The sequence below is a fragment of the Podarcis cretensis genome, assembly GCF_951804945.1.
Source record: "Podarcis cretensis genome assembly, chromosome: 6".
Lineage (NCBI taxonomy): Eukaryota > Metazoa > Chordata > Lepidosauria > Squamata > Lacertidae > Podarcis > Podarcis cretensis.
Window position 1 is genome coordinate 1265209 of NC_137175.1, and position 27447 is coordinate 1292655.

Genomic DNA, 27447 nt, shown 5'->3' on the forward strand with positions numbered 1-27447 from the left:
TACCATATAGCATATATTCAACACAAAAAGAGCAACAATTTGTTGTTGATAAAGGGCAGCTGGACATATAAAGGGCCCCATTACCTTCAGGAGCTGAGGGCCACATCAAACCTAAATCTGGCCCTGGACCCAGAGTTGGCTTTTATACAGCAAACCTGACGGGGGCCCCTCCCCTGGCACCCCATGACCCTCCTCCTGCCTCAAAAAGCCCTTTAAGGGCCCGTTTGCATGCCCTCAGGCTTCCCACAACATTTGGGGCTAGAAATTCAAACCTTCAGCAGGAATTCCCCACCGCCCCACAGTTTTCCAGATCCTTTGATTCAGAAGAATTTGGGGTCTGGAAAACCACAGTCGACAAAGCTGAGAGGAGAGTGGGCTGGCGTTGGAGTCTGTGCTGAAGCTGCTCACAAAACCTTGTGGAAATGGGAGCACGACGAGCGATTCTTCCACAAGCCCCCCAGGCCCAGCAGGCCCAGAGCAGTGGGGCAGTGTTGTGGTGCTGTGAGTTTTGGGGTCAGTCTGGATGATGCCCCTTCCGGTTCTTGGGAGCCTACGAGGGTGGAATGGATGGAAGCCAGCTGGCCAAACGAGTCTCTTGGTCCAGACAATGGCTTTGGCTATTTATGCACCACCATTAGCTGAACTGAAGTATCTTCTCTGTGCCATAGAACAAATGGGTTGGGGGGCTTTCTTCCACCCCCTCACCTAGCTGCTAGGTAGGTGTTATGTACTGAGTTGAATAGGATCCAAAAGGCAGCAGTCTGATTGGTTCTAGAACAATAGGGTCCAGAATGCAGCAGTCTGATTGGTCCTAGAACAATAGGATCCAGAATGCAGCAGTCTGATTGGTCCTAGAACAATAGAATTCAGAATGCAGCACTCAATTTGCCCTAGAACAATAGAATTCAGAATGCAGCAGTCTGATTGGTCCTAGAACAATAGGACCCAGAATGCAGCAGTCTGATTGGTCCTAGAACAATAGGACCCAGAATGCAGCAGTCTGATTGGTCCTAGAACAATAGGACCCAGAATGCAGCAGTCTGATTGGTCCTAGAACAATAGGACCCAGCATGCAGCAGTCTGATTGGTCCTAGAACCATAGGATTCAGAATGCAGCTGTCTGATTGGTCCACAGGAGCCACCCAATCCAGCTCCAGGTGGAAGTGAATCAGCAACCTGATTGGCCTACAGGAGAATCCCAGAATTAGCCAATCACGTGGGGCCCATTGTGTAAATAATGTATATAAAGCAGACATTCTGGGGGAACTTCCATTCCTCCTCACCACTATGAGCTGAATAAAGAGCAGGAAATCCACTCTCAACTCCGAGTATATTTCAGTAGGAGTCAACTGAGACGGAAGTAGGCTGGAAGCTGGACACACTGAGACCTGCTTGCTCTGTGCTGGAGCCAAAGCTGCAACTTACAGAAAAGCGAGAGGTGTTTGGGTGTCTATGCTGTGAGCCCCCAACCCCATCCTGTTCTCTGGATGTACATGAGTGTAAATAAAACCCTCTAGTCTAAATAAACCAGTTTCTGCTGACCTTTAAACCAAGAAAACTGTGCCTGCAACACCAGGAGGCCATCACCATTTGGTGACTGGAGTGTCATATAACAACACAATCACCGGATTTTCCAGGCTGCAGATAAGGCAGTGATTTTTTGTTTTTTAAATTTTATTAAATGTTTTCACATAAATTATTCCAACAATTCATCTTCATTATGTTTCCCCCCATTTCCCCCCTCCCTCCCTCAGCTCCTCTCTCTGATTTTTTAACACCTATTATTCTCTGCATGCTATAAAAATCTAAAGATCCTCAACTTATCTATCTATTATATTAGTAACAATAAGTTTGTGTATGTTTGTTCAAAACCTGCCTAGGAGTCCAGTTTATTTTGTTGTTTTTTAAGATAATTTGTAAAAGCTTCCCATTCTTCTTTAAAGTCACAGTTGTCCTTATCTCGCAATTTATATGTCAAATTCGCGATAAGTAAGGCGATAAAGCAGTGGTTTTATTGCAGGGTGCACAAGGCTCTGCTTAACCCGCCAAGCAAACCGGCAGCTGAAGCAGCCTTATAATGGTGAATCCTCAAAAATGACTGAAAAGCATTAAAAATACAAAATTCGCTGTGGTTCTGCCACACCCCAGCAGAAGCCTGCTCCCTAACAACTCCCACCCCCGACAACAAAACTCCTGGCTATGCCCATGCCAGCAAGGCATATGGTGAGTACCAGAAGCAGAGTCAGGTCCCTGCCCCCAAAAGCTTACAATATGATGGGAGGCAGGGAGGGTAACGAAGGATGATTGCATTGTGCAAAGACTCTGCAGAAAAGGAGTTTTGAGGAATGAGAGAGATGGTATCATAGGGCTATTCTCTGGAAGGGGGGAGGAGGACACAGAATCATGAAATTGTAGAGTCGGTAGAGACCCCAGGGGTCATCTAGCCCAACCCCTGCAATTCAAGAATCCCCATTGTTATTGTCACATGACCTTTCTATCCCACCCAACAGAATCATAGAATAACAGAACTGCAGTGTTGCCTAAGCTGGGAGATGGGTGACTTGCCCAAGGTCACCTGGTGGGCTTCATGGCAGAGTGCTCTAACCACTGCACCACACTGCCAGAAGGGGCAGCAAGGGAGAAGGAGCCCCTCTGAGGGAGCAGGGACCCTTCTGAGGGCTGTGGCTGGAGAAGCAAAGATCGAGGTCTTAAGATATAAGTGTGGGCAAGCGAGGGGGAGAAAGAGAGGAGAAGTCAGCCTTGGGTTGGTGGTCTCTTCTTTGGAGGGTCCCAGGAGCTTTGTATCTTGCCTTGGAGGGGGGTCACTGTCTAGCTGTAAAAAGAAGAGAGGCAGCTCCCATCAGTCTCAGAGGGCTCGTCTTACCAGCTGGAGATTTGGAACATGATAAACCCATCAGAAGACATGCTGGGTCAAGCCAGGGACCCACCTAGACCAGCATCCTGTGAACACTGTGGCCAAACAGATTCCTGTGGGAAATCAGCATGCAGGATCTCTTGCAGTTTCCAGAAACTGGCAGCTAGACTGGTGATTGGGAGTGGCCACCGAGACCACATAACACCTGTCTTGAAAGACCTACATTAGCTCCCAGTACGTTTCCCAGCACAATTCAAAGTGTTGGTGCTGACCTTAAAAGCTCTAAATGGAATCGGTCCAGTATACCTGAAGGAGCGTCTCCACCTCCATCGTTCTGCCCGGACACTGAGGTCCAGCTCCGAGGGCCTTCTGGTGGTTCCCTCCCTGCGAGAAGCCAAGTTACAGGGAACCAGGCAGAGGGCCTTCTTGGTGGTGGCACCCGCCCTGTGGAATGCCCTCCCACCAGATGTCAAGGAGATAAACAACTACCAGACTTTTAGAAGACATCTGAAGGCAGCCCTGTTTAGGGAAGCTTTTAATGTTTAACAGACCACTGTATTTTAATACTTTGTTGGAAGCCACCCAGAGTGGCTGGGGAAACCCAGCCAGATGGCCGTGGTATAAATAATAAATTATTATTATTATTATTATTATTATTATTATTATTATTATTATTATTACCATGAGCTGCACAGAACTGTAGGCAGTCTTCTTTCGTCAAAAAGTTGTTTCCGTTGCCTCCGTGCCCTCGATAGATGAACCCCTCACAGGTCCTGGAGGTGGGGCTGTAGTAGAAGCGAGTGCGCAGAGCATCCCCGTTTCCTTGATGCTGTGGGAGCTGGCAGACACCTGGAACGAAACAGCAGGAATTTGCCAAAATCTTCCTCTGCGCAGGCACAGGGCCTTCTTGGTGGTGGCGCCCTCCCTGCGGAACCCCTCCCGCCAGATGTCAAGGAAACAAGCAGCTACCTGACTTTTAGAAGACTTCTGAAGTCAGCCCTGTTTAGGGAGGGCTTTAAAGGCTCGGTGTTTTCATTATGTTTTCATTTCATTTTCATTTTTTAAATTTTGTGTCTTTTATTCTTAGGACTGTTTTTAGGAGACTGAATTTAGTTTGACTTCACGCAGAATATTTTCTGACAAAGGGAAGAGCCATGTAGAATCAGATGCACAAGTAGCATATTTTTTAATCAGAAATGTAAGAGAACTTTTAAAAAGATGAATTTAATTTAATGAAAATGGGGGTGGGGAGAAATTTATTATGTTTTTAGTTATGCTGTAAACCGCCCAAAATGGCTGGAGAAACCCAGCCAGATGGGCAGGGTATAATAATAATAATAATAATAATAATAATAATAATAATGTATTTAAGAGAATACTGTAAACAACCATGTGGCCCCTGAAAGATTATCCATGAGGTAATATGGCCCTCAGGCGTAACGGGCTCCTCAGCCTGGTCTAGGGCCTTTTCAGTGGTGGCTCCACATCTGTGGAACTCCTTGCCCAAGGCAGTCTGTTTGGCTTGCTCCCTTCTGGACTGTAGACAGCAGGTGGAAAACATTTGTTTCAAAGTACTTTAGACTGTAGGACAGTGTTTCCCAACCTTGGGCCTCCAGCTGTTTTTGGACTACAGCTCCCATCATCCCTAGCTAGCAAGACCAGTGGTCAGGGATGATGGGAATTGTAGTTCAAAAACAGCTGGAGGCCCAAAGTTGGGAAACACTGCTGTAGGAAACTTTAGCCCATGAATAGACAAACTAAGGCCCAGGGGCTGGATCCGGCCCAACTGCCTACTAAATCTGGTTCGCGGACTGTCCGGGAATCAGCTTGTTTTTACATGAGTAGAATGTGTCCTTTTATTTAAAATGCATCTCTGGGTTATTTGGGGGGCATAGGAATTTGTTCATCCCCCCCCATATAGTTCAGCCCCCCACAAGGTTTGAGGGACAGTGGACCGGCCCCCTGCTCAAAAAGTTTGCTGACCTCTCATTCCTTGGCCCTCCTTTCATCTTGCATACAGTATTTCACGGCATGCATAAAGCAAACAGAGAAAGGGATGAATTTACCCTCCCCGTCCCCAGCCTACTCGACTGCCCCCTGCCTGCTCACCAGGATCCGCGCACGTCTGCAGGCAACTCAGCTGCGTCCCAAAGTTGTTCCTGTTGCCCCCGCAGCCTCGGTAGAGAAACCTCAGACACTGCCCCGTGTGGGGGCTGTGGTGGAATCGAAGGGTGGAGTTGTCGCAATGGCCGGGGTCACTGGGGAGGTTGCAGAAATCTAGGCATGGAGGAGAGACCCATTTTACAGACTGTGGCGAGGTCAGAGAATCATAGAATGGTAGAGATGGAAGGGACCCCGAGGGTCATCTAGTCCAACCCCCAGCAGGATGGAATCTCAGCTCAAGAATCCAGGACAGATGGCCACCCAAGCTCTGCTTAAAAACCCCCAGGAAAGGGGCACTGGGTGGAGATGGCGCTGTGGTCGCAATATGTATGGCGCTCAGAAATAAAATCCACAACAGCAATGAGATGACATGGGTGGAAATGTAAAAAGATAAAATAAACTTTGGGGAATTATTTATAATGAGCTAAAAACAATAACATTTAAACTAACATTCATCAAAAAACCAGAAGCCTTCCTTTTAGGCATCATGGCGGCAGATATTCCGAAGGAACTGAGGAAGGTATTCGTGCATGCAACCACCGCCGCGAAAATGCTGATAGCCAAATGGTGGAAGGGACACAAAATGCCAGTTAAAATGGAGAGGCAGGCTAAATTATTTGGCCATGTAGAATTGGCAAAGATGACAGGGAAAATTAGGAAAAAGATGACAGGGAAAATTAGGAAGGAGACAAAGCAAAAGTTTAACAAAGAATGGGATACGTACAGATTATATTTAAAAGAACATTGTTCACATATGAAATCTTTGATGTGCTTTGATTAACTTCTGCAATGTTGTATGCTACAAAGATTATAGATAATTTATGATAAGTTAAAGATCACACAATATGCAGTCAACAAGGAAACGAAGAACCCATGCTGAGGATGACGGAAGTCTCAACGTATGGAAGAATTTATTTTATATGTAACATTTCCTTTGTTCTTTTTGTGGGGAATGGATTCAATATTTAAAATTGATAAAGATTAAATTGCAGAGAGAGAGAGAGAGAGAGAGAGAGAGAGAGGACATTGGAAGAGCCAAAGGAGGTCAGGAGAAATAAGCAGGGTGGGAGGGTGGCAAACATTAAACTAATAATAATAATAATAATAATAATAATAATAATAATAATCTATTTATACCCCGCCCATTTGGCTGGGTTTCCCCAGCCACTCTGGGCGGCTTCCAACCAAATATTAAAATACAGTAATACATAAACTAAGAACATAAACACATCTCATTCAGCATCCTGTGTTCACAGCGGCCAACCAGAGGCTTGTGAGAAACACAGGAGCACGATCTGAGCTCAAGAGCAACTCTGCCCTCCTGTGGTTTTCCAGCAAGTGGCCTTTGAAAGCATTCACTGCCTCTGACTGTAGAGGCAGAGCAGAGCCATTCTGCCTAGGAGCCATCGATAGCCCTCTCCTCCTGCTTAAATCAATCCAAACCAGTTTTAAAGCCATCTGATTAGCCCAGCGGTTTTCAACCAGTGTGCCATGGCACCCTGGGGTGCCTTGAAGGATGGTGCTGTGGGCAACCCTGGTCTCCATCCCTCTTTCCTTCCATCCCTCCTCTGATGCCTCTCGCATCTCTGCCTCCCAAAGGCTTGAGCAGCTGGAGGGGCGTAGGAAGGGGGCAGTGGGGCGGTCCGCCCTGGGTGTCATCCTAGAGGGGGGTGACAAAATCTGCCCTGGGCGGATCGCTGCCCCACCCCTCTGGGTGCCAATTACCGTGCCAATCGCCTCCCTGGGTGGATCACTGCCACACCCCCGGGTGCCAATTGCCACACCAATTGCCATGCCAATTGCCACCCTGGGTGGCTCGCCCTGCCCCCCGGGTGCACGGGATGTGCTCCGCTCTGGGTGCCCGAGTGGCTAGCTCCACCACTGAGGTGAATGGTGCCTCTGGGGCTGGCCAGGGGGTGCTGGCTCCCAGGAATGGAGGTGTCCTCAGAGGAAGCACTCAAGCAAGCAGGAGCCCAGCCAGCCAGTCCACCAGCCCTTGTTGCTGGGAATGGACAGAAGTCCCAGGCCCCTGTGGGGCAGGGTGAGGAAGCACATCTCTATGGAGCGGATGGGGGGGGCAGCTCAGAGACAGGAGTGGCAGCAGCGGTTGCTCGAGGGATTCCCAAGGAGGCTGAGGGAACACTCCACAAGGGAGGATGTTTGAAAAGGGTTGGGGGCTGCTGGCTTTGCAGTCAAGGGGTGGTGTAACTGGGCTCCCGAGCCCCACAGGGGTGCCACAGAAAGAATGTAGTTGGTCAAGGGAGCCGTGGACTTGCAAAGGTTGAAAACCTCTGGATCAGCCAAACGGTTTGCAAATAACTTGAGAGAGAGAGAGAGAGAGAGAGAGAGAGAGAGAGAGAGAGAGAGAGAAAATGCTAAAAACACGCAGAGGAATGTTTGCCATCCTAGAGGCATCACCAGCCTGTTGAGAAAACTTGGGAAGGTGCCTTCACATCACAGACTTTACACTTACCAGGAACAGAATGGGATGCCAACTCCGTCAGAAGCTCCTCATCAGCTCCTAAAGGAAGAGATAATGGCAGGTGAAATTCAAGAGGCCAACCTCAAGTTACATGTATGAGGGAAAGGGTAGAAATTAACCGGGTCGCGTCTGCTTCTGTGTGGCACTTGGCATCACTCCTAACATCGTTCTCAGTGGGGCCCTGCCCCAGAAGCATCTTAATGATGCCAAACTAGAGGGACCTTTTCTTGTCATTGCATATGCCAGGTGTGGGGAACCTTTCGTGCTTGCTGAACTACAGCTCCCATCTTCACCCCTGGCCATTGGGCATGCTTGGTGAGGTGGAAGGGAGTTGTAGTTTAGAAACATCTGCATGGGCCATGAATGCCTCGTTCCTATTGCAGCACAGCCAGCTGTGGTAATCCAAAACAGCTGCCAGGACTCAGGCTAGAAAAGGCTTCACTACCAATACCCCCCCCCCAACACCCAGAGGGCAGAAAGCACGCACAGCTGGACATGCAGGGCCACCAAAAGTAGGTTTGGCCCCTGGTGATTTTTTTTTTGGGGGGGGGCACCTCTGTGAAGGCTAAGAATCTTTACATGGATATAAAATAACGGTGTGGTCTCATTTTCATGTTAATAATAAATATGATGGTATCCGTACTTGTTGAGAATATCAAGATCCTAATGACTCATATCAATAATACGTGCACCCACATGATTGTTGCAGAACCAACCATGCACTTTAAATGTTAAGCCTGTGTGGGCAACACAACCCAATGTGTATCACACAAGCGCTTTGTTGTATTCACACGGGCTTCGCTTATGAAAACATACAATCATAAAATGAGGCTGTGCTCTCCTGCCATCAAAGCGCAGGAGCGAATGTTCCTGTAGATTTGGAAATGCTCAGAAAGGCTCAGTTCACAGCACAAGTGTGCAAGCCATTGCTCAGAACTGTGCGTGCATTGAATGTAAAATATGGATTTGGTTAAGAATTACATAAATCAAACGAATCGGACTGCGAGGCCCCAGGAATTTGGACCTCATCTCAGCCCTGTGAACCTGCAAGCGCTGAGGGCGAAAGGGCTAAATGCTTCTGGGCAGGACCACCTGACGCAGTCCTTGCCTGGTTGTCCTCATGAGTCCCCCCTGGCCTGGGCAAACAGAGACCACCCTCAGGTGGGGTGCATGGCCGCCATGTCCCCCACTCACCCCTTGGCAGGTGACGCCAGCCCTCACCACCACCAGCAGCAGCAGCAGCAGAAGAGTTGGCACAGGTGGACAGAAGCCCCAGAAGCAGGAGGAGAAGGGCAAGGCGGAGCTGCATGGTGCTCTCTGGAAGCGGAGTGGGGGCTCCCTGGGGGTGGGACCTTCTTATAAGGCAGCTGGGGGAGGTGAGCCAGGAGCAGTTTAACCACAGGCAGCAGGCAGCAGTTGCCCATGACTGGCGCAACTTTCCTCTGGGCCAGAGAACGACATTGGGAAACCAAATAAAAAATTCCTTCCAGTAGCACCTTCTTCAGATACACTGAAACAGAAATCACCAGACCTTTATAGATGGCTAAAAATAGCTTTATCATGTATAATGAGATAAGAATCCAATGTCTCTATTCAGACCAGGTCTCTCCATGGTTTTAAGTTTGGCGATAAGTTGCAATTCAGCAACTTCTCTTTCCAGTCTATTTCTGAAATTCCTTTGTAATAAGACAGCTACTTTGAGATCTTGTTTAGAATGTCCTGGGAGATTGAAGTGTTCTCCTACTGGTTTCTCTGTCTTGTTATTCCTGATGTCAGATTTATGTCCATTTATCCTTTGGCGTAGGGTTTGGCCTGTTTGTCCAATATAGAGGGCTGAAGGGCACTGTTGGCATTTGATGGCAGACACAATGGTAGAAGATGAGCAATTAAATAGGAATATTACAAAATAATTTCTCATTATATTATATTTTTAGCCATCTCACCCCTTGCTTTTTCCTGTAAGACCAATTGCAGTTGTTAACAGTCATCAACAGGTTTACCACACCTATCAGCCAATCACCCATTCCTACCCCCCTTCTGAGTAATACCCCTCCCCACCCTCTCACTATATAGAAGGGTCTGGTGACTTCTGTTTCAGTGTATCTGAAGAAGTGTGCATGCACACAAAAGCTCATACCAAGAACAAACTGAGTTGGTCTCTAAGTCGCTACTGGGAGGATTTTTATAATTTTCTTTTGACTACGGCAGACCAACACGGCTACCTACCTGTAATTGGGAAACCAAACCCCTAAGTGCTGGGGCAGTGAGGAACCCCAGAGCAACTCGGGGTCTTAGCAGACTGCAAGCTGAACACGAGTCCACTCTGGGATGCAGCAGCAAGAGAGCTGCTCCTATTCTAAGCTGCGTCAGCAGAGCTATAGTGTCCAGCTCAAGAGAAATAACAGTACAGTACCACTCTATTCTGCGTTGCAGGGGGTTGGACTAGAGGACCCTTGGGGGTCCCTTCCAACCTTACAATTCTATCATTCTATGCTGCCATGGACTCCCTTGCACAAATGTGCATGGATGTTCAGTCTGTGTGTATGTGTGTGTTGTGTATGTGTATGCACAAAATATTTTGGAGAAGAGCTGCCTGTTTAACAACCACCTGGCTGCTGAAATAATATTTTGCAACTGTCAGGTCTAACCACTCCAGATAGTATCGCAATTGCTGCATCAGCAGTTGAAGAAATACTCCTGGCTGTTGCTGCCACCAGCTGGGTTTTCCTAGGTAGCACAGAGCCCAGGATAACTCCCCAAGGCTGAGTTTGAATGAGACTCTTCTCGCCTGCAGAACTCTTCTTATGTCAAACTGCCATTTCTTCGAATTGTGAGCTGAGAGTTTAGTGGGCGGCAGAGTCCATGATGCAGCCTTTATCCTTTTTTTAAAAAAAATTTTTGCAGTCAATAAATATTAAAAAAACCAAGGCAGATGTTCCATACCTGTGTTGATTTTCCCACAGGACTTCTGACATTCCTCCTTTGTCCTAAATCGGTTGCTGTTGCCCCCGCAGCCGCCATAAACAAACTGAAGGCACTTCCTCCGCACTGGGCAGTAGAAGTAAAGTTGAACGTATGCTCTGCAAAATCCGGTCTCCGGGGGCAATAGGCATCGGTCGCTGGGAACTGTGGGAGGCAGAGGGGATGGAGGTCAAGGAGGGGATGTTCTTGGGCCCCAGAGCCCCGAGGTCTGTGCCCTTTTTGCCCAGGTGTCGTGCCAGTACCTGGATCCAGGCAGTCCCGGCCACAGCCGCTGAAGCAACATTTCTTGGTGATGTCACAGTCTCTGTCGTCTCGGCACTTGTCCTCGCAGGGGGCAAAGCTATGCACCACTTTCTTTCTCGGACACATGCCAGGGTGCTCTGGGGGAAGAGAAAAGAGTGGTGAAGGAGGAGAGGTTTGCATCTGTGCCCTGAACCACAGAAGCAGGAGCCCAGTTCTAAGTAGCTTATTTTCCCTTCTTTGAATAAGTTGAATAATGTGAATAATGTGGGGGGGGGGGTGACAAGAATTTTTCTGCACTGGGTATCACCTGACCTTGCTATGCCACTGGTTCTATCTCCTCCAGCCACACTCTTGTCTGAATGGCACCGCGAGTCCCTTCCAGTTCTTGGTGTGGGATGTGAAACACAAGATCAGTCAAGTACAACATTCCTAGAGTGAATATGTTTACACAGGGGGAGGAATGTTTGTCCAGCCAGCAGGTAAACTTCCTGTTTCCTTCTGGGTTGGGACAGACTTCCTCTGCATGTGACTAGAGGTTACCACCTCTAGGTAACGACAAAAGCCCAGGGCAGGGCAGCCATCTCTCTCTCTGTGTGACTACATGTGTCAAAGAAGCAACATCTGCTTAGCCAAAGATGCTCTCTGTCTCCTTATGAGATAGTTTCCAGGTGTATGTTACTTTTCTAAGCTAAGTCTGCCTTCTGGGATCCGAGTGTGAACAGAATGATGTGTGAGTAAACCTTTTTATACTTTTATAGAAGACTGTGTCGTGTCTTATCTTTTATAAGGGGAAAATACCAGAATAGTTATTATAGAGATTTTAGCGACCCTGAGTAAATGCATCCGCTGCAAGTTTAAAAAGGGGAATGTTACTCTGCTAAATTGTGAACTTGTTAACACAAGTTGGAAAAGGATATAATCAGACAATATATTCTCTCCTGCATCCCTGAACATTCCCACACTTGGGGTCTTGCACCCAGGGAGGGTTAGAACAGAACAGTGGACAGCCTCTTTGTGAGCCATTGGCCTTGGCTGTCCCCTTAAGTGTTCTCTTCAGCATCCCCAAAGGATGAGTGATGGAGCTCTCCAGGCTAATGGTGTGTGGGGAGCTTTCCTCAATCCCCCTCACCCAAGCGCTACATAGCAGGAGTTTTTGAGTGTGAGCTGAGCTGGAAGCAGGCTGGAAGCTGGAGACACAGAGACAGAATTGCTCTGTGCTGGATCCAAGGCTGTGGCTAATGGAGAAGCAGGGGCTGTTGGGGTGTTAATTGTTAGAATTCCTGCTCCGTGATTGCAGTCATGGGATTGTTGTCTATCACATGATGGTGTATGTTTTGACTCCGCAGAGTGGGAAGTGACGGAGACAGGATGTTTGTGTTCCTGTGTTCCATGAAGTGGGACTATTGCCCTTTGTTCTTTTTCTCTTTGCTGTCTGATGCTAGAGAGAGAGGGAACCATGTTGCAGTGCTCCGTGTGTGTTTATATGTAAATAAAGTAGATTAGCCAAAATGCTGAGTTGCTGAGGTCTGTTACGCAAACTGCGAATACTTTGCGGATCCCTAAGTGTGCCGGTGTTGGTTGGCATCGGTCGCTGTGATGTTCGGGCAGAAGAAAACTTTTGAAGCTCCTGAACGATCAACCAGGAGGGAGAGAACATGCCAGTCGAGCATGTGTCTCTGCCAGGGTCCTACTCGAGTGTAGGCTGAACTCCTGACATTAACGCCATGAGCCCCTCCATCCTATGCCCAGGCTGGATATATGTGTGAATACAACCACATATCCTAAAGACACCACAGTCTGACCTCCAAGGAAACCTGGGTAAGTGCCTTGAACCCTTGTTTGGGGAACCCCTGTTTAGGGAAGTTTTTAATGCTTGATGTTTTATCTGTGAGGAGAATCAGAACTTACAGGGTTAAACAGTTCTGAGTGACGTCTCACATTCTGAGGCGTGGCTATATTCACATACGGGAATGTTTCTCTGTGTGTGTGTTCTTTTTCGCTTTTGACTGAGAAGCGTAAGGATGCCAGCCAATTCACCGGGCTGATTTATGATGTTTTTCTACTCATTAAAGACTATTGGAGATAAGAGAAAAGCCTGCGTTCAGTTTGATTTATTTTCCACACACAGCAACAGTTTTTCCTCGCTGCGTGAACTCTGCTAGGACTAAGCTAAGAGAGCTGAACTTGTTTTGACCGGCATGGACGGCCAGTGGCGCAGCAAGGAACGTGCCGGACACCATTTTGACCCAAGATTATCGTTCTTTTAATTCTGTTGTTAGCTGCCCAGAGTGGCTGGGGAAACCCAGCCAGATGGGTGGGATATAAATAAATTATTATTATTGTTGTTGTTGTTGTTGTTGTTGTTGTTGTTGTTGTTGTTATTATTATTATTGTTATTATTATTGTTGTTATTATTATTATTATTATTATTATTATTATTATTATTATTTACCCTCTCCCTTCTCCTGGCCAATGCTAATGGTCTCTCTTGTCTTTCATAGCTGCATGTACCTGAACTACCCTCTCTAGACATCTCTGAAAAGGGCACTGTGGCAACAGAGTCCAGGGGCTCCGGATAGTGTTTTGAATGCCAAGGCTCAATCCTAGAATGTGTGTGGAAGTGACAAATGAGAGTGCCGCTGAGCATGTGCAGAGTGCATTACTCTCTTCCGCCCCCCGAGTCCCACAGTACTACCACAGGCGATCACAAAACAGCTGGGCATTAGGGAGTGGAGATTCTGCAAGTGGTCTCTGCACCCCCCCTTCTTGGGCAATATCCAAGCTCTGGGCTCTACAAAGCACCATGAACATCCTTCCCAAGTCCTGCTGGCATCGCCCACCCCCACCCCCCACCCCCAGCGTTCCTGGAGAAGCAATACCTTCCTCAGCCTCCAGGCAAGTCTGCAGATGCCTGTAACTGCAGCACTTCTTCTTCCTTGGGGAGTCAGCGCCAGAACCACAACTTAAGTCAGAAGAACATTTTGCTACATTCTGGCTGGATTGGGGAGGCTCCCTGGGGCAGTATCCTCTGGGCACTGGGCAAAAGAAGAAAGGGAGAAGATTGAACAGGAGGAAATTCTGGAAAGGCTGCAGGGAACGTTGAGGAATGATCTGGCAAGCCAAGCTGGAGAGCATCCCCAGTGTTTTCTTCTATCGCCAGGGAGTTCCTCACCTCCGAAAGGGAGCAAGCATTGCCGCCCACACATGGTCTCGCAGCAGAGCTGGTCCCCTGGGCAGCTGGCATCCATGGAGCAGAACTGGAGGGGCAGCGACTCATTGCCTTGAGCCAGAGCAGGGCAGATGCCAGGCTTGACTGTAACAGAGAGAGAGATTATTGAGCCCTTTGTTGGTGCTGAAGAGAGAGAGGATTTCAGCTCTTTTGCTTTGGCTTTTATTAGGTATTTTGTTTTCTTATTTTGTACAGTGGTACCTCGGGTTAAGTACTTAATTCGTTCCGGATATCCGTTCTTAACCTGAAACTGTTCTTGACCTGAAGCACCACTTTAGCTAATGGGGCCTTCTGCTGCCACTGTGCCGCCGGAGCACGATTTCTGTTCTCTTTAACATATAAATTTTTATTAATTAACATCAAAAAACAAAACAAAACAAAATATATTAATTTCACATCGTTTTTCACAACTTATTTCTTTTTTGGACTTCCCTCAGCTGTTCCGTAAATCATCCATATTTATAATTTTAATTACGCATTTCTCATATTTAGACATTATTTATCTCTTTTTTCCTATTCCCTTTAGACAATACTTCTTACTTTTTCACAGTGCTTCTTTAAATCCCCTTAGTGTCATCTGTCCCTCAGTTATATGTTCCAGATATTCCACAAATTTCCCCCAGTCCTCGATGAACTTTTGGTCTCTTAAATATCTAATCTTCCCTGTCAGTTTATCTAGCTCTGCGTAGTCTAACAGTTTCATTCTCCATTCTGTTTCTCATTTCTGTTCTCATCCTGAAGCAAAGTTCTTAACCCGAAGCACAATTTCTGGGCAAGTGGGGTCTGTAACTTGAAGCGTATGTAACCCGAGGTACCACTGTATTTTCATGTTGTGAACTGCCCTGTGATCTTTGGATGAAGGGGCGGTGTACAAATTAATTCAATCAATCAATCAATCAATCAATCAGTCAGTCAGTCAGTCAGTCAGTCATAAAAACATCAATTCCATTTTCTCTCAGTTTCTCCTTTTCCCCAATCTTAAATTCAGTTATCCGCATTTCTGTATCATTTGGCACTTTAAAAAAATCACAAGAATTTCCTCCCTACACATTTTCTTTTTTATTCAGTTTCCATTATTTGCTTTCTTCGCTAAAGTTCTGCCCAATTCGTCTAGATGTAGAAGACCCACCGCCCCACTGCTTGCTCAGTTCCAGATCCAAAGCTGTGACTCATGGAGAAGCGAGATCTGCTGGGGTGCTGACACCGCGAGTGCCTCCATCTTAGGCTAAGGTTGCAAATGAAGCTGCTCAGAGCGAGGGCTTGGGCTCCCGCTGACTTCTCTTACCTCCAGTGACTTTCATGCATTCGTGGCCACAGCCATTGCTGCAGCACTTCTGCCCAAGCGGGCAAGAGGCATCACTGAGACAGAGTTCTGCGCACGTCCCGGATCCATGGGGCACAGGGCACTGTCCGGGGTGCACTGAAAGAGAGAAAGGGGACTCTCACACTGTGATGCTCTACAGAGGTGGGGTGCAACCAGGGGTGTCACAAGGGGGGGGGGTACGTGTTACGATATAGAAGCAATGCAGCTGCAAACTGCTAGCTTGAAAGCAAAACATAATGGGAATGTTGGGATTGTCCGTGGGAAACAGAGGGACAGTCAATTCACAGTGCGAAGCACCGGAATTAGCTCAGAGTGTAATATGAGCTCTTCCGTTTGTTCCTGTCCAGGAAGTGCAGGAAGTGTTTGTCACTAGACTGCTGGAGTTTGAAGAGAGCAGTCATGTTTTTTGTAACGCTGCAAAGACAGAAATAAAGGCATGTAAATACGTTTCTGTCTATCTCTTTCCCCTGCCCGGGGGCAGGAAAGAGGGAGTGTGTTCTTCTCACGTTTGAGAAGAATTGCCTATCGAGACCTAGCCTGGATCTTGCTGGGGAATGCAGCCAGGGAGGTCAACAGGGAATCATGCCGGGTGCCTGGGAGAGTTGCCAGTTTCTCCTGATATGGGATTGATTTCCGACAGTACGGTCTGCCCCAGGTTTCATGCCTGGGGAGGGTGACAAAAATCCCCCCTGGGCGGATCGGCATGGTGGCGCTTGCACCTCCGGCGGGCGGATTTTCACAATTGGCATGATCGTTATTGTGAAAATACGCCCGCTGATCGTGCAAATATGCCCGGCGATCAGCCTGGCACCCCCCTGGTGGGTGGCAATTGCATCCCAGGCAGGCAGTTTTATGCAATCAGCGGTCAGATTTTTGTGGTTAGCGGATGGCGCTGGTACCCCTGATGGGCAGTGCTCGCACTCCCTGTTGCCAGTGCTCACACCCCTTTCAAAAGTATGTATTCTGACAAGGAATACAAACTCAAATATCTTTATGAGTTTCAGTTTGTAATCTCTGTTAGAGTTTGGAACCTCTATTTGAGTTTGTATTCAATGTCAGAATACATACTTTTGTACGGATTAGTTTTTGTTACTATTGACTATTGATTTGTGAGTAGGGACCACTATTGAAACTTACATTGGCCTGAGTTCTTGGTGTGCTTTTTTCTTGGTATATTTAATAACAAGAACTCCAGCTTATCTTATGTTAGTGCTCACACCCCTGGCAGCGTTCCCAAAAATTGCAATGGGGGGGGGGGTGACAACATTTTTTTCCGCACCAGGTACCACCTGACCTTACTACACCTCTGGGTGCAACCAGCGTCTGCAGGAGCCTCTCACTGCTTGCCTTGGACCACTGACAAATGGGTGGGGGGCTTTTGCACTTCCTAAAGACAGTCAGCGGCTATGTAGAACTCTAGACTTGGAAGCAGCAGGTCTCCAAGGCTCTTGGTTCCCTTCACTCCCTTTTTATGGCACCTCAGACTGAAGCCATGAACAAAATCTCCTAACAACACACTTCCTTTGGGACACCTGCCCAACTGTGGAAGACCCACCACCCCACTTCTACCCCTGTTTGCCCTGCCTTCCTCTGAAGGAGGGGGTTAGGCCCTCTTCCTGGACTCCTCAGGAGCTCTTGGCCTCCCTGCAATGAGGCCAAAATCAGAATCCGGCAAACGTTCCCACTGCTGTTGTTGCTGCTGCTTCTGGAGCCTCCAGACTCTGCCGAGGAAAGACCCTCCCTTGGCCCAGCGGCAGTGGCAACTTGCCAGAGAGAGATGCACAGCAGAACCCTCCTTCTGAGGCAGCTTCGCTTCCCCCCTAGAGCAGGGATTGGCAAGGTTTACTTCAGCAGAGATCCCTGCATGTGTGCAGACGCGTTTTCTGGCATCTGCGCAGATATGATTTCTGATGCCGTGGAAGTGAGTCCCTGTGCTGCGCTGCGCCGGTTAATTGCAGCGTACAGGGACTTACTGAGCGGACGGCTCAGTTCAGGGGTTGTGGCCCATGGGCCTTAGGTTGCCGATCCCTGCCCTAGATCATTGCAAGGGGGATCTTTGGGTCCCTGCCAACTCTACAGTTCTCTGAGTCTGTGGTTCCACAACTCACCTTCTTCCTGCTTGCTGGGCTCACCCTTCTCCCTTTCCCAGAGCTGCCTGTCGCGCTGCCCGCTGCCCTGATGGTGAATCTCGGGGTCGACACACTTCAAGCCGCAGTCTTTAAAGCAGCACTTCTGCCCAAGGCTGCAACTTCGGTCGTCCTTGCACTCGCTGTCGCACGGGCGGAACACGGGCAAAAGGCGGCTTTTGGGGCAAAGGCCCCTTTTTTCTGGAGAGGAAGGGAAGAGTGAAGCAGGGGAAAGGCATCCTGAGTCTGTTGCCGTAAGAACTTAAGGACATAAGACGAGCCATAAGAAGAAGTTGCATTGGAGGAAATTACGATTCAAAAACATGATCAATGATTCACACATATGGATTGACAAAGGAAGATTAAATCTACTTGATTAACTGGGGAAATAGTTAAAGAAAAGAGCGGGAATTGAACATGAGCAGTCAATGGCAATAGAGAATGGACGGAAAAGTAATAGAAATTAGGAAGTATTTTATTGTGAGCAGCAAAGGAGGGAGGGAAAAGAAACGTTTTGAAGGGGGGTTAAAAGTCAACTTTCATGTCAAGTACTTTATTATGGTCATAGACCAGCATAAGCAAAACATCTTAAACAGATTAAAGAAATAATGAAATGCGTTTAAGCTAGTTGGAAAAATAAAGCAGCGTAACAAGAACGGCTGGAAGTCAAGTCACTTGGTGGGTGTCTGTGTGGGGTAGGTGTGAAGGTATGTTGATATGTATAGTATAGGTAGGTATTATATAGAGTAATGTTGGTATGTTTTATGTTATGAACATTAGGTAGTGTGTTGTGTACATGTATTGTGTAAATGTATATGTATGTGTTTCATATGTTAATAAAATAAAATATTTTTTTAAAAAAAGCATAAGCAAAACATCTAAATAAATAGCATAACAGGATGAATTTAAGTGAACAATTATTAAATAAACAGAAGCAAGATTTAAACATATACATAGAATACTTAATTAAGCATAGATAATAGGTGAGTAAAAATTAAGTCGACTTTTAAATTTGTGCTAAATTTGAATTAATTTGCTGTTAATCTGTTAAAAATTTGGAAGATCAATGAAAATTAATTGGCAAAAAGCAGAGCCCTAAGAGGCGGCTGTCGGATCAGGCCAGTGGCCCGTTTAGCCCAGCCACCCTGGCTATGCCAAGTCATCTTCTGGAAGTGGAGGAGCAGACCAGGCAAGGGATGCCAATGGACTCTTGGCTTGAGCCACGGCCATGATTCATAACCCTCCCTGCTCTCAGGTCTGCTGATAAGGCAGGGCCATCCTGACACACCCTTAGCACCTTTGGCACCAAACCTTCTCCTGTGGCCGCATCATGGCTGGCCAGCTGCCCAGGGGGCTCTTCCTTGCCAAGGACAGCAAAGGTTGGTTGGCAGGACTGAGGTACTCTTGGGTTCAGAGTCTGAAGGAGCGTCGCCACCCCCATCGCTCAGCCCGGACACCGAGGTCCAGCGCCAAGGGCCTTCTGGCGGTTCCCTCCCTGCGAGAAGCCAAGTTACAGGGAACCAGGCAGAGGGCCTTCTCGGTAGTGGCACCCGCCCTGTGGAATTCCCTCCCACCAGATGTCAAAGATAACAACTACCCCACTTTTAGAAGACATCTGAAGGCAGCCCTCTTTAGGGAAGCTTTTAATGTTTGATGCATTATTGTATTTTAATATTTTGTTGGAAGCTGCCCAGAGTGGTATATATATATATATACCGTATTTTTCTCTCTATAAGACACACCAGACCACAAGACGCACCTAGTTTTTGGAGGAGGAAAACAAGAACAAAAATATTCTGAATCTCAGAAGCCAGAGGGATCGCTGCGCAGCAGCGGCGTAGCGTGGGTTGTCAGCACCCGGGGCAAGGCAAGTAATTTGCGCCCCTAAGCCAATGGGCTGGACGGCTCCTTGGCGACGGCGCCTAAATGCTCTTTCTTCCCTGGCGAGAGCTGCGCGTCCTGGCGGCGGCGGCGGCGTGTGCGTGGCTGGACTGGCTCTGGGGATTTAATCCACCGGGAAAGCCGCTCTTCCTCACCTTGCCGCTGGGCGAGCAGGGGCTCCGTCTGCTGCACGCTGCCCCCCTTCGCCTCCTCCTCCTCCACCACCGCCTCCTCCTTCCCTTCCCCGCCCTCTCCGCTTTCCCCTCCCCTCCTCCCGGCCGGCTCAGCACTCAGGGAGCCGCCGCTAGTAGAGGCAGCGGCTGCGGCAGCGGCAGCACAGCCACCTCCACTCCACTCTCCCAAGCAGCAGCAGCAGCGAGGCTTCTCTTTCCCCCGCGCTCTCCCGGAGCTGCCTCTTTTCTTTCCTTTTTTCCCTTTCTCCAAGGCTTTTCACTTTCTCTCCTTAATTGATTCCCCCTCCACACCGCAGCGTTTCCTGGCTACTCCCCCCCCCCCTCTCTCTCCTCCTCGCTCTGCTTGCCTTGCCCTGCCCTGCCCGAGGGCGCCCTGAGGAGACTCCGCTCTCCTTTTTGACCAGGCGAGGTGGAAAAAGTCTCTTCCCGCCCCCTCGCCAGACTCCCTGCTCGGCTCGGCTCACTACCCAGAAGGCCAGTGGAGAGAGAGCCGCAATTACCATAAAGCTCCTCTCCCTCCGCTTCGCCAAGCTGTCAAAGCCCGGCAGCAGCGGCAACGGCAGCAGCAGGCGCAGCCAGACCCCCGCCAGCCCGCCCGGCTTCCTCTCCTTTTTTCACCCGCGGCAGAAGTTTTCGCTCTCCCCCTTCCACGACCTCCTCGCCAAGCCGAGCGAGCGCGGGCTCCCTAACCCGTGGATTTTAGTAGGGACAGAGAGCTGCTAGTGCGAGTGCGCCCCCCGCCCATGTTGCACCCGGTGCGGCCGGCCCCCCCTGCACCCCCCACGCTACGTCACTGCTGCGCTGTGAAAGCGAAAGCAGCAATCCCTCTTGCTGTTCCCCTCTTGCTGTTCTGGCTTCTGGGATAGCTGCGCAGCCTGCATTCGCTCCATAAGACGCACACACATTTCCCCTTACTTTTTAGGAGGGAAAAAGTGAGTCTTATAGAGCAAAAAATACGGTATATATATATATATATATATATATATATTCTATATATATATATAGAAGCAGGGCTGGGAGCGGGTGCTGGAAGGAAAGATCAACTCTTCTGCCCCCCCCCCAGTGCTTGCTTTGGCCCTTCTGGAGGCCCCTGCAGTGTGGGGGTGGGGGTGCTGGGGCCTCAGGTGCTTGTCACGGCCGGTACCTGGCTGAGCCTTGGTGCATCTCCTGAGACCACCCCTCAAGCAACACTTCTCCTCTGAGGTGCAATGGGAGTCCTCAGAACAGGGGCTGGAGGAGGAGGCGGCGGCGGCAGCACCATCTTCCGAGTGGGGACAGTAGCCACGATGCACTGCAAGGCAAGAGGGCAGTCAGTGGGTCTCTTGCGCCACAGGTGAGCATTCTTCTGGGAGCTGCTGGGTTTGTTGCTGCTGGAGGTGGCCATAAACGAAAGCTGGAGCATTGTAAGTTATTTACAGCCATACCTGTGGTTACAGATGCTTCAGGCTGTGTTTTTTTGGGTTGTGGACCGCCAAAACCTGGAAGTACTGGAACACATTTGTCAGAGCTGCCTCTAGGTCCCAGCTCACAGAGGACCAACGCTAGGCTGTAGTAATGTACAAAAGTCTTTATTGAAGTTCAGTTTCCATTTCAAAGCCACAGCGTGCAGCCCTACGTCTTAAACCCTAGATCGGCGAAGTCCCGTCTGAGTCTCCTCCCCTATGACACCAGTTTAAGATCCTAGCCCTGCTCCACCTTTTACGCTGCTGTCAGGGGCTCAGGAGCAGAGGCACAGGGAAGAGAGGAGATGGAGAGCGAAGGGGAAGAATCCGAGGGGAGCGTAGGAGAAGAGGACAGTGGACCGAGGGATTCCATGAGCCTCTCCAGCGAATCGGAAGATTCACAAAAGGGGGCGCCAGTGGCCAGGGTTAGGGGGGTCCCAAGGGGAATGCCCCAGGAGCAAGGGGGCAGCAGGGACTCCCAGAGCAGTAGCTGGAAATCAGGACCAGCTTCCCCACCAGAGCAGAGTGGGGGGGGGGGAGAATCCCAAGGATCGGGGCCAGTGCATTCCCCACCAGGGAGAGAAGATAAGGCAGGGCTGACCACGCCTCCATCAGAAAGTCGGACAACGGAGGAGAGGTCAGATCCGGCCAGTGTCCCGGAAGAGGGAAGCAGTGGCAGAAGTAGTGTAACGGTCAGGAGGAAGGTCACTGGGTTGGCGCGAGAGGCAAGTTCAAATGTACAGGAGGACCCAGAGGAGGAGAGAGCAGCGTAAAAGGTGGAGCAGGGCTAGGATCTTAAACTGGTGTCATAGGGGAGGAGACTCAGACGGGACTTCGCCGATCTAGGGTTTAAGACGTAGGGCTGCACGCTGTGGCTTTGAAATGGAAACTGAACTTCAATAAAGACTTTTGTACATTACTACAGCCTAGAGTTGGTCCTCTGTGAGCTGGGACCTAGAGGCAGCTCTGACAGCTGCTCTCTCCTCCTCTGGGTCCTCCTGCCCGCTGGGGCATTGCCCTTTCTGGACTCTTCCAACGCTGAGTCGCTTAGCTCCTCCCCCTCCCTCCGGCGGGCTTTAGGACCCGGTTCCCAATCCTCATTCTCTGCTGTCCCGCGCTCCTGTACATTTGAACTTGCCTCTCGCGCCAGCCCAGTGACCTTTCTCCTAACCGTTACACTACTTCGGTCACTGCTTCCCTCTTCCGGGACACTGGCCGGATCTGACCTCTCCTCCGTTGTCCGACTTTCTGATGGAGGCGTGGTCAGCCCTGCCTTATCTTCTCTCCCTGGTGGGGAATGCACTGGCCCCGATCCTTGGGACTCTTCCCCCCCACTCTGCTCTGGTGGGGAAGCTGGTCCTGATTTCCAGCTACTGCTCTGGGAGTCCCTGCTGCCCCCTTGCTCCTGGGGCGTTCCCCTTGGGAACCCCCTACCCCTGGCCACTGGCGCCCCCTTCTGTGAATCTTCCGATTCGCTGGAGAGGCTCATGGAATCCCTCGGTCCACTGTCCTCTTCTCCTACGCTCCCCTCGGATTCTTCCCCTTCGCTCTCCATCTCCTCTCTTCCCTGTGCCTCTGCTCCTGCGCCCCTGACAGCATTACTTCTGAGTTTTGGCGGTCGCGCATGCGCAGAAGCACTTAATCACAACCTGCGTGAGTGCAGATGTGCCACTGCGGGTTGCGGATGCTGCAAGTTGTGAACATGCATCCCGCACGGATCACATTCGCAACCCGAGCATCCACTGTATTTATTTCGTAAAATGTAAACACCACCGAAAGAATAAAATAAAACACTAATCAACAACAGCCACGTAAGACTTTTGAAAAGTTAAAATAGGGCTGCTATACGTCCGGGTTTTCCTGGACACATCTGGGAATCAGGCTGCAAAACAGCGACTTGGCGGATTTTTGCTGAATCTGCAAAATTAAGATTAAGATTCCCACAGATGCAGAACAGGAATTTTGTGGCACCTGCAGTAGTGCCCATTCCACTGGTTGAAGTGGTGGAATGGGAACATGTGAGGTAAGCTGATCTCGTAGGTAAACTGGTCCCAAGTTAAGCGTTTTACTGTAAAGGGACCCCTGACCGTTAGGTCTGGGGTTGTGGCGCTCATCTCACTTTATTGGCCGAGGGAGCTGGAGTACAGCTTCCAGGTCATGTGGCCAGCAGGACTAAGCTGCTTCTGGCGAACCAGAGTGGCGCACGGAAATGCCGTCTACCTTCCTGCCAGAGCGGTACCTATTGATCTACTTGCACTTTGAGGTGCTTTCGAACTGCTAGGTTGGCAGGAGCAGGGACCGAGCAACGGGAGCTCACCCTGTCGCGGGGATTCGAACCGCCGACCTTCCGATTGGCAAGTCCTAGGCTCTGTGGTTTAACCCACAGCACCACTCGCATCCCACTTTACTGTATATACTTGGCCCAATTGCAGATAAGCAACCAGGGCAGATCTCTGAGCACAGGAGTTACACGCTGATGAGGTCTCACTCCTGTCAGTGCAAAGCGCTTGACCTCCTCATCCACTCAGGCCACTGTAAGGCCACTTACTCATGGCAGAGGAGATCAGGAAGGGGTTTTTCTTAGGGTGAGGCTCGGCCACTGCACTCAGTAACTCCTCCAGATGTAAGAAACTCAACTCTAGGATTCATGGTTGTGCACGGAGGGCAGCGTAGGCAGAATCCTTTCTCAAGGGCACTCTGGCAAACAGCAGGGAAATTCACAGGGCTCCCCCAGAATCTTGAGCATTGCTCCATCCCAACCAGGGAAGCAGTGGCTGGTTTTTAGAAGAACTATGTCCCTTTCCACCATGCATGGCACTGGGATATGGGGAGCAGGGGCAGCATACATACCTCCTTCTGGAAGGACACACTTCAAAATATTCCCCACATGGCAGCACTTCTGGTCTCCTGGGCACGGCCTCCCCTCGCTGCAGTAGGCAGCTCCCAGGTGGTGATGGGTGATAGTGGCAGGGCACTTGCCGGGCGTCGGGGACCCTGGGCAGGAAAGGAGATGAGAGGGCACCATTCACCACTTGCCAAAGCACAAAGGGTGGCTGTGAAAGAAGACGAAACTCTTCGACGGAGGTGAGGGCTATCAATTGCTGCTAGGCACGATGGCAATAATAACAATAACAATAATAATTTTTTATTTATACCCCGCCCTTCCCGGTTCAAAAGCCGGGCTCAGGGCGGCTAATAACAAATTTAAAACACTTTAAAACACTTAATTATAAAAGCAGCATAAAATACAGTATAAAAACTTGAATAATAATAAAAATCAAAAATCAATTAGATAATCCCCAGGGCTAGCTGGCTGAATTGGTCCTACTTGGGCCAGCGAGGAGGCCAGGGGAGAATTAGTTGTGGGGTCTCAAAAAGGGGAGGGGGAGGGAAGAGAAGGGAAATAAAAGGCTGAATTCAAATTAAAGGTCAGGTGGAATAGCTCTGTCTTACAGGCCCAACGGAAGGAGGTTAAATCCTGCAGGGCCCTGGTCTCCTGGGACAGAGCATTCCACCAGGTCGGAGCCATCACTGAAAAGGCCCTGGCCCTGGTGGAGGATAGTCTGACTTCCTTAGGGCCCGGGACCTCTAAACTATGGTTATTCATGGACCTTAAGGTCCTCTGCGAGGCAGAACAGGAGAAGCGGTCACATAGATACGATCTCCATGGTTGGAGGCAGCGCTGCTTCTGAATACCAGCTGCTGGCATCTGCAGGTGGGGGAGAGTTTCTCTTATGCTTGGATTCTACTTATGGGCCTCCCATAATGGCACCTGGTTGGCCACTGTGAGAAAAGGATGCTGCACTGAGTTTCACCTGAACGTGGACTGATGCCCAGCTGTGGGGTCTTTGGTCCACAGCTTGAGAAATGCTGATGTCCCAAAAGCTTGTTAGACTCCGGCTGAACTTTGCAAATAGTTTCTCACCGTTTGCTGAGAGCACTGGAGTCTGGAAGGTCTCCTCATCCATGTGAATTTCTCCTGCCTCGTAATGATTTGCACCTACAAGGAGGAAATAAAAATAACTGATTAGGTGCTCAGCAGTGTCTGTGGACTTTTCACCATCAGCAGCTCAGCATGGGATTTACCCTCCTTACAGCTGCCATACATAATAATAATAATAATAATAATAATAATAATAATAATTTATTTATACCCCACCCATCTGGCTGGGTTTCCCCCAGCCACTCTGGGCTGCTCCCAACAGAATATTAAAAACATCAAACATTAAAAAGTTCCCTAAACATTGGGCTGAGACTGTCATTGAGCCACCCTCCACAACCCCAAAATCTCCTTCCTGGTCAGTCAACACCAGTTCAGATTTTTTGATGAGTGCACATGTGAACAGTCGTCGCTTCTATACCTCAATGCACATCACTTTACACTTGCTTAAACTCAACAGCATTTGTTCGAAGATTCAGGATGGATAAATCAAAGTACTTCTCCAGGCAGAGCATAGCTGATCCCACAGGAGGATCAAACTGAGTAACAAAGGCACAGAACTTATAAATTTGTTTCTTTAAAAAATCCCTTCTTCTCTCTTCCCAGCAGCCTCTGCTGTTTTTAACAATGTTGTTTATTGATTATGATCGGCTTTTAATACCATCCTTCTGGACATTCTTCTCAAAAAGCTGATGGAACTAGACCTTTCTTCTACCATCTGTGACTGGATTAAAGACTTTCTGAGGGATTGGACACAAACAGTGAGGATTGGGCCTGTTACATCTACCTCTCTGAAGCTCAGCACTGTACTACCTGTACTCTGTTGCATACATACGACTGTATTTCATCTGATCCATCCACTGCAATTATTAAGTTTGCAGATGATACTACCATAATGGGTCTAATTACAGGTGGAGATGAATCAGCGTACAGGGGGGAGGTTTAAAAAGTATCTGCATGGCGCTTAGAGAATAACTTGCACTTAAAAATTAGCAAGACAAAGGAGATTGTGTTGGACTTTCAGAGGAAGAGAGGGGAACTAGCCCCATTGTATATGGGGGGGGGTGTATGGGCCCTTTACCTTAGTGAAGACCTCACTTGGAAAAACAATATAACTCAGGTGGTTAGGAAGGCCCAACAGAGACTCCATTTCCTCAGGTTCTTGCGAAAGAACAATGTTAAACAACAATTGATGACCTCCTCCTACTGGTCCACAATAGAAAGTGTCCTTTCATATTGTATCACAGTGGGGTATGATGGCTTGACAGCCACGGACAGAAAGTTTCTATAGAGGGTGGTGAACACAGCACATGATATGGGCTGTCCCCTGAGCCCAACAGATGACATCGCAAGGGATCATTGCCTTAGGAGAGCAAGGAAAGTTCTCAGGGATGACTCACACCCCGGCCAGCACCCCAAAGGGTGCTCATCAATGGTTCCTCTTCATCCTGGAGAAGAGTGCCACAGGGTTCTGTCTTGGGCCCGGTCTTATTCAACATCTTTATCAACGACTTAGATGATGGACTCAAGGGCATCCTGATCAAATTTGCAGATGACACCAAACTGGGAGGGGTGGCTAACACCCCAGAGGACAGGATCACACTTCAAAACGACCTTGACAGATTAGAGAACTGGGCCAAAACAAACAAGATGAATTTTAACAGGGAGAAATGTAAAGTATTGCACTTGGGCAAAAAAAATGAGAGGCACAAATACAAGATGGGTGACACCTGGCTTGAGAGCAGTACTTGTAAAAAGGATCTAGGAGTCTTGGTTGACCACAAACTTGACATGAGCCAACAGTGTGACGCAGTAGCTAAAAAAGCCAATGCAATTCTGGGCTGCATCAATAGGAGTATAGCATCTAGATCAGGGGAAGTAATCGTGCCACTGTATTCTGCTCTGGTCAGACCTCACCTGGAGTACTGTGTCCAGTTCTGGGCACCACAGTTCAAGAAGGACACTGACAAACTGGAACGTGTCCAGAGGAGGGCAACCAAAATGGTCAAAGGTCTGGAAATGATGCCTTATGATGAACGGCTAAGGGAGCTGGGCATGTTTAGCCTGGAGAAGAGGAGGTTAAAGGGTGATATGATAAAGGTAAAGGTACCCCTGCCCGTATGGGCCAGTCTTGACAGACTCTGGGGTTGTGCGCCCATCTCACTCAAGAGGCCGGGGGCCAGCGCTGTCCGGAGACATTTCCGGGTCATGTGGCCAGCGTGACAAAGCTGCATCTGGCGAGCCAGCGCAGCACACGGAAACGCCGTTTACCTTCCCGCCAGTAAGCGGTCCCTATTTATCTACTTGCACCTGGGGGTGCTTTCGAACTGCTAGGTTGGCAGGCGCTGGGACCGAGCAGCGGGAGCGCACCCCACCGCGGGGATTCGAACCGCCGACCTTTCGATCGGCAAGCCCTAGGCGCTGAGGCTTTTACCCACAGCGCCACCCGCGTGATATGATAGCCATGTTCAAATATATAAAAGGATGTCACATTGTACACAGGTTGCACATTGACAATAAAGGTATTATTATTATGGTTTGGGAAAGGCTCCCAGGGCTGGATGGT

At 49.0% G+C, this 27447-nt stretch overlaps 2 protein-coding genes across 2 annotated transcripts; both read right to left on the reverse strand.

Annotated features, from left to right (window-relative positions):
* Positions 1–1593: 1593 nt before the first annotated feature.
* On the reverse strand, positions 1594–15414 carry LOC307217846 (actinia tenebrosa protease inhibitors-like). The gene is made up of 9 exons (XM_079979810.1): positions 15260–15414; positions 13918–14058; positions 13625–13780; positions 10745–10882; positions 10464–10646; positions 7512–7559; positions 4985–5152; positions 3557–3724; positions 1594–2833 (listed from the first exon to the last, which is right to left on the reverse strand). The coding sequence occupies exons 1-9, from the start codon at positions 15273–15275 to the stop codon at positions 2823–2825; spliced, it is 1029 nt and encodes a 342-aa protein (XP_079835936.1). The 5' UTR covers positions 15276–15414; the 3' UTR covers positions 1594–2822.
* Positions 15331–26181, reverse strand: LOC307218420 (uncharacterized protein; the record flags this gene model as incomplete). Its single annotated transcript, XM_079980687.1, has 6 exons — positions 25963–26181; positions 24867–24941; positions 23792–23935; positions 20644–20790; positions 17407–17625; positions 15331–15431 (listed from the first exon to the last, which is right to left on the reverse strand). The coding sequence occupies exons 2-6, from the start codon at positions 24907–24909 to the stop codon at positions 15331–15333; spliced, it is 654 nt and encodes a 217-aa protein (XP_079836813.1). The 5' UTR covers positions 24910–24941; positions 25963–26181.
* Between the last annotated feature and the right edge of the window lie 1266 nt (positions 26182–27447).